The sequence below is a fragment of the Tripterygium wilfordii genome, chromosome 9 (assembly GCF_013401445.1).
Source record: "Tripterygium wilfordii isolate XIE 37 chromosome 9, ASM1340144v1, whole genome shotgun sequence".
NCBI classification, from domain to species: Eukaryota; Viridiplantae; Streptophyta; class Magnoliopsida; order Celastrales; family Celastraceae; genus Tripterygium; species Tripterygium wilfordii.
The window spans coordinates 5,158,698-5,166,115 of NC_052240.1; the positions used below are offsets into that span (position 1 = coordinate 5,158,698).

At 32.7% G+C, this 7,418-nt stretch overlaps 1 protein-coding gene across 1 annotated transcript; it reads right to left on the reverse strand.

The window, feature by feature from the left end:
- Positions 1-3,406: 3,406 nt before the first annotated feature.
- On the reverse strand, positions 3,407-5,156 carry LOC120005937. The gene is made up of 7 exons (XM_038855818.1): positions 5,152-5,156; positions 5,034-5,103; positions 4,691-4,885; positions 4,431-4,595; positions 4,280-4,333; positions 4,054-4,191; positions 3,407-3,790 (listed from the first exon to the last, which is right to left on the reverse strand). The coding sequence occupies exons 1-7, from the start codon at positions 5,154-5,156 to the stop codon at positions 3,407-3,409; spliced, it is 1,011 nt and encodes a 336-aa protein (XP_038711746.1).
- Positions 5,157-7,418: the final 2,262 nt, after the last annotated feature.

Genomic DNA, 7,418 nt, shown 5'->3' on the forward strand with positions numbered 1-7,418 from the left:
TCATCCAATTCACTATTTGCACTATATTTTTGTAGCGTTGTGAATCTTTCCTCGTAAAAGAATCCATCTCTAGATTCAATTACGTTTTTCACATTAATGGAATCATTTGGTTCAATTACCAAAAATCTATATGCCTTACTATGTTCAGCATATTCAAGGAATATACATTCAATTCCTTTTTCTACCAATTTCTTTATCTTAGGTTGAGGTAGCCTAACAATGGCTCTACACCCCCACACTTTAAGATATTTTAAATTTGGCTTTCTTTTCTTCCATAGCTCATATGGGGTTATAGTAGTCCTTTTTAATGGGACCCTATTTAAAATATGACTAGCCGTTAATAAAGCTTCTCCCCAATAGCCATTACTTAGTCCGGAATTAGATAATATGACATTAACCATTTCAACCAAGGTCTTATTTTTCCTTTCGGCTACACCATTTTTGTTGTGGTGTATAAGCTGTGGAAGTCTCATGAATCAATCCAATTGATTCACAATAAGAAGGGAATTGATATTCACCTCCTCTATCTGACCTTAGACATTTTATTTTAGTGCCAAGTTGATTCTCAACTTCTACCTTAAAAATCTTAAATTTTTAAAGGACTTCATCTTTTGTGTACATTAAATAAATATAGCAATATCTAGAAAAATCATCAATAAATGTAACAAAATATTTTTTATCGCCTCTTGTAGGATTGCCATGTAAATCACATACATCACTATACACTAATTCTAGTAAAGTAGATATTCTATTTACTTTAGAAAAAGGCTTTCTTGTTATTTTTGTTTTCATGCAAATACTACACTTTTCATTCATATTATTAGTGCATGTAGGAATTAATTACATGTTAGCCATACTATTTAGTTTAGTAACATTTATATGTCCTAAACGATTATGCCATAAAGATAATGAATCAACCATATAAAGAGAAGCAATATTCTTATTAATATTAAGATTAAACATCCCCTCATACAAATAACCATTTTCCACAAAGACACCACCCTTTGACAATACAAACTTATTGGACTCAAATACAAGCTTGAAACCATGCTTGCTAAGTAAACTACTGGAAACAAGATTCTTCCTAATGGAAGGAACATGGTACACATTGGTAAGGGTTAAAGTCTTGCCACTTGTGATCTCTAGAATAACTTTACCCCTGCTATTGATTTCAGCGGTAGCGGAGCTGCCCATGTAAATCACATTGCTATCCTTTACCGGCACATATTTAGAGAACATAGACTTTTGCAAACATGCCTAGTTGCCCCAGAATCAATCCACCAATTTGTGTCATCCTCAATAGAATTGATTTCAGAAATCATAGCCACAAAGTTGTTATCTTTTGGCTTCTTTTCTTCTTGCTTCTTTTTGAAGCTATAACAATCCTTCTTGAAATGACCACTTTTCCCACAATGGAAACATGTACCCTTGAGCTTCTTGTTGTTCTTGAACTTGGCATTATTCTTCCTTTTCTTGTTTCCATCCTTGAGTGATGTGTCTTGCTTTGAGTTTTGGCCTTCTTCCATCATATGAACCTTTGAAGAATGTTCTTCAATTCCACTTTGGTTGTTTCTAAAAGCCTCTTCAACTTGGAGATGTTGCCCAAGTTGATCCAAATTCATGTCATCCTTTTTGTGTTTTAAGGATTTCTTGACATCTTTCAATGATAGAGGCAGTTTTTCTATGATGGAAGAAACTGAAATAGACTCATCCATATTCATGTTGTATTGAATGAATTGGTCAAGAATATGCATAATCTCATGAAATTTTTCCATAATAGATCTACATCTACCATTTTGTAATTCATGAATTTACCAACAAGAAACTTCTTACTTGTAGCATCTTCGTTAAGATACTTAGTTTCCAATGCGTCCCATAATTCCTTGGCGGTATCCTTGCTTTGATAGATGTCGAAGAGAGCATTGGACATTGAATTGCCAATGTGGCCCTTGTATATGTAGTCATCTTGCTCCCATTTGAGTCTTGTACGAGTCTGCTCCATGGTTTCTTCATCTCCTTGTGTTGGCGTGGTGGTGGTGAGTACGTACACAACTTTGAGACTTGCCAAAAGGAAATGCATCTTCTTTTGCCAACGGTGAAACTTAGAGCCATCAAACCTCTCTAATTTGACAAAATCTAAAGTAAATTCTCTCGATGAACCAGCCATAGAGATAACACTTTAAGATTGTTAGAGAATTTTCGACAATGTAGAATGTTGGAGAATTTTCGACAATTTAGATTTTGCTTCGAGGCACGGATTAACGTTTTTCTTAAAGTGTTATTTGCCTTCACCACTTTGGTGTGCACAAGATAGCAGCAAATACACTTCCAAGATATAATGAAGCACCACATATTTAACGTTTGATGTTCGGCCTTTGCACAAAAAAAGAACACCCAAGAATGACCAAGAAAAACAGAACTTTAACAAGTGCTTGGAATTCTATTTTGCAAAGATAGAATCCAAGTTTGAGAGTTTTTGAAATAATTTTTTAGATTGTAATTGAATGTCTTGGAATGATGTATTTATAGAGAATAACACACCTTTTGGTGAAATGTTGTATCCAAAAAGAAACACACCTTTTTGGTGAAGGGTTATGTCTAAAAAGAAAGACATCTCTTGTCAAAAGAAACACACCTCTTGTGAAGGGTTGTGTTCAAGAGAAGTTATAAGAGAAGAGTTGTGTTTATTGGTATGAAACTACCAATATAAAAATTTCTTTATTATTTTGAAAATATTTCAACATTTCCTTGTGCCTACATGTCACCATTATAGAATTAAAAGATTTATTAGACCTACGTCTTTAAAAGTTACATGGCCCTTCCAAAAAATATGCATAAGGTTAGGAAAAATGTGGATCAAGAAAAGTGAGCTCCAACATATTGAGTTCTTAGAAAGTCGATTGGAGTAATCTCATTGAGAAAAGTAGATTTTTTGCCACTAAAAGATAGCCCCTATTACAATTCAGTCCTCCATGTTCCATTTGTTTCACTTTGGCCACTGAAAGATAGCCACGTGAAACACTGGTGTAAAATGAGTGGCCAAAATGAAACAAATGGAACGTGGGGGACTGAATTGTAACAATAGTCATCTGTCAGTGGCAAAAAATGTACATATTTTTTAAGAGGAAAAATAGTTCGTTTTTGAATATATACTTTATGAAAATTTTAAGAGGATAATTATTAGAAATGACACAAACACAAAAAATTGCCTTTTTTTTTTTTTTTACTTTTATTACACACACTTTCATTACAAACAAGTCTTCAGTTGAGTCCTTTTATTAGCAAGACTTTTATTACAATAACACTTTTCTCTGTATGTTTTTATCATTGGTCTTCATTGAGTAATAAAACTATTACCCTTTTTTTTATTTACTTCAATTTTTTTTATGTCAGTACTAATAGGACGTCATGGGCAATTAGGATTGAAGCCTGGGCCTCCATAGTAAAAGCCCCTGCTAGGGGAATTTAGAATAGGGAAAACGATGTTGTAACAATTCGTATTTGTAGTTAGTGTCGTAAGGTTAAGGGAAGGAACTGGCTTTAAAGATTCACCGTCAGTCAAATCCTCGATTTGTAGGTTGTGGAAATAACTTGCTTTTCTAAATCCTTCATCCGCAAGGTGGCCACTCCCCATCGATGTTGTCGTATGCCTGTTTTGGGGCCTTGTGTTAGACACCTTGCCACCCCATTCCACACGGCTGCCACTTAATCTTAAGTGATTGAAGTATAATCTTAGCCAGTAACCTATCCGTCTTCCATTAATCATCAAATGCCAATGTGCTCCAGTACCCTAATTTAAAGGTACAATTATATAAAAATGAAACAGAAGTGATAGGGATCCCAGTAAATCGGATCTCAATCATCCCAGTGATTGACATGTCACTCTCTGGTTCGATCATCAGATTTTTGTAGGCCCCTACATTTACATCAATCAAAGGACAAGATGAATTATTGGGAGAGATGACTGTGATCTCATTTACTGGGGGATCCCTAATATTTTTGAAAATGAAATGGAGATTTGATTTATATCAACGTTTTGCTATTATTAATTACCCTCTGTATAACTATAGTTATATCAACTTGATCACCGTCATAAGCAGATAAATGAAGTTGACCTCCCAAAGTCACGTCCTCTGCGATCTGTTCGAATCCGTCACAAAAATTATTGTAGCATCCCGTTCCCATACCTCCCTATATAGAGAGTTCAACAAACTACATTACTATCCAAATCAAAATTCTTAAAATTGATTAAATCAAATAAAATTAAGTACGAGCTTACAGTCCAGTAAATATAAAGTCTTGTTTTTGTATCACCATAAAGAGATGGGAGGACCTGATTCGAAGAAAAATAAAAAAAAATAAAAAAATTTAATGATATTAACATGTAACCTATAAACAAACAAATTTATGATGGAAATAACGAGACTAACATGCCATCCAGCTTCAATAATATTAGTTTCTTGGTTTTCTCCGTTTTTTATCGAAATTTGAGCAAGGCTAAACTCATCCTGCTCCTCAACAACTGGATTCCACACGTTTATTTGTGCCCCTGCCCCAAGTATTTCTCCTGGTGCGCTATAAACAGCTAATGCTTGCTATAACCATGCGCACAAAACGTTTAAAGATTAATATATTTTCTAATTAATAAATTATAAATTTTTTTATTAGAAAATAAAATGACTAGAAGTACCTCAATAATGCCAGGCACTTGAGGCTTACGAGAAGAATAGTGGTGTTGTTTTTTCATACTGTCAGCTACTGTGTTTGGTTGTATAGGAATGATAGCCTTTGGAGATTTTGTCCCATCTTTCAGCCAAATTTGAGATACTTGAGAATTGTTTTCCGACTCATCTTTTTTTCCTTTCAACCACTCTTTAGCAACTCTCTGTTTATTAATTAAGTTAACAAAGCATAGTAATTAAAAAAAATAATTTATTTTGAAATTATTTTATCTAAATATTGTGGTATCGATATTAAGCTATGCATATAAAGATCAAGAATATAAGGGAGAAGAAAATACTGCCCACAATTACCTCAATAGTTGGTAAAGAGGACTTGTTCATCATCGTTTGTCCCTCCATGACAGGTCTGGCTAAAACAAGACTACAACAGAGAAAGAAGATTACTTTCAAAAAAGAAAATAATAAGAACCTCATTGTTCGTAGAGCCGGCAAAAATAAATTCTGAAGGAATTTGATGGATTGAGTGATAGGTGAAAGCAATCAAATATTGAGTATTTAAGGTGTAAGGTTTTCTTGAAAGTGCACATTAACAGCTGGAAACTTTTGTCCTATTAATTCAATTCCCACATTCAAAAATGACAACTAATACAAGAGAAACTAAAAAAAACATGATTCATCTGCCTAGAAATATCAGTTTGGCAAATAGTGAATGTTCCCACATTTGTTTTTATTAGATGGGAAAAACCAATTACCATCGGTTAAGGTTTAAAATATTAAATTGATTATTGAGCCAACATCTAAAAAAGAAAAAAAAAAAAAAAAAAAAAAAACCTAATCACACATTTTCTTTTCGAAAAATATATCGATCATTTTAATAATCAATTTAGTTTACTACGCAAAAATTATTTAAAATATCTTTTTTATTGATCAAAGTGCCCTGAACCATTATTTTACTTCTAAATTTCAACAATCAACTATCTTTTCTGACGTTAGTGTGATTGGACAATCATAACTCACTCGTTTGAGTTTTGATTGAAACGATTTTTGTGGCATTCGAAAGAAGACTCAAAGATCCATATATATGTTTTTAATACATTTTTGGATATTCGAAAATTTTAAAGGCCAAATAAAGACTCAAAATTTGCGCATTGAAGCTGTATTTGTGACATCAGTTTGTTCGGTGTAAGTTTGTTCGAAAAGCCATAACTCCCTCTTCTGAGCTCTTATCAAGATGATTTTTATGGCGTTCAAAAGAAGACTCTAAGTCTCACATAATTATTTCTAATACATATTTATAAATTCGAATATTTTAGAGGTCAAATAGAGACTCAAAGTTTGTGAATTGGAGTTGTGTTTTTGACATTAGTGTGTTCGGACAGCTATAAGTCACTCGTTTGAGCTTCAATTGAGACAATTTTTTAGACTTTTGAAAGAAGACTCTATGACCCACATAATTGTGTGTAATACATTTTTGGAGATTTGAACATTTTAGAGGTCAAATCAAGGTTCAAATTTTGTGCATTAGAACTGTATTCATTTATATTCATTATCTGTTGTGATTTTGCTATGATTAGTATATATTGAAATTTATTTGCACTAAATATATTTGCATTAGTTTATCTACATTATCTGTTGTGATTTTGTATATTTCGTATATATTAAAATATATCTGCACTAAATTTATATGTGTGAGTTTATTTGCATTATCTATTGTGGTTTTGTTATAATTATTATATATTGAAAGTTATTTGCACCAAAGATAAATTTATCTACACTGTAGATAAATTATATGCACCGCAAAACAATTATATGCATTGTAGATAAATTATTTTACAGTATAGATAAATTATTTTGCAGTACAGATAAATTTATCTACACTAAATTTATTTGCGAAATTTTTTATTTTAGAATATATCGACAATTGATCTTGTTTGAAAGAGTTTTCCACGCTGATTTAGAATCTTTAATTTTTTTCAAAATTCGCCATGTATTTTGAAGTTTTGTTTGAGAAAAGAAAAAATCAAAACTGATGATGTCATGCTTGAAGAAAATGTTGGAGAAGAAATAGCTGATCATTCACACTTTGTAATTTTATTAAATGAAAATGGGCAAATAGGTAATTTAATTAGTTGTATGTTTACTAATAATTTTTCTTTTTTGAAAGGAAGGTCATAGACCTCATTATATTAAGTTACCCAATAAATTGAGTAATTGAGGCTAGCAAGCATTGGGGCCACCATAAAGGTGGAATACAACGTAATGACTAAAAAAACAATAACAAAGTAATAAAACACAAACACAAAACCGGATATCGCCAGACATTACTGTACCACACCGAATCACACCACACACAGATTAACCATTGTCCAACGAGTCGACTCTACCGGGCTAAGCCAGGTAACAAATACTAAACAAAAAAAAAAACACAAATTACAACTTAGATCTACAAGAGAGGCTAAACGTCCTTAGATCTGAAAATCTCATTACTTAAAATCCAAATTTATGTCGTCGGAGCACCGGAAACGTTGGTAATCGAAGATCCGTGACAGATGAAGGAGATCGAAATCCGGAGAAGAAAAACATACAAAATCCTTATTCAATAACAAAAACATAACAAAATAAAACAGATCTGAATGCAGAAAGGGCAGATTTAACCCATAGGAGGAAAAGAAGAGGAAAGAATAGGGGGCGGGGAGAGAAGCAAATGGAGGAACGGAGAAAAGAGAGAAAGGAAAG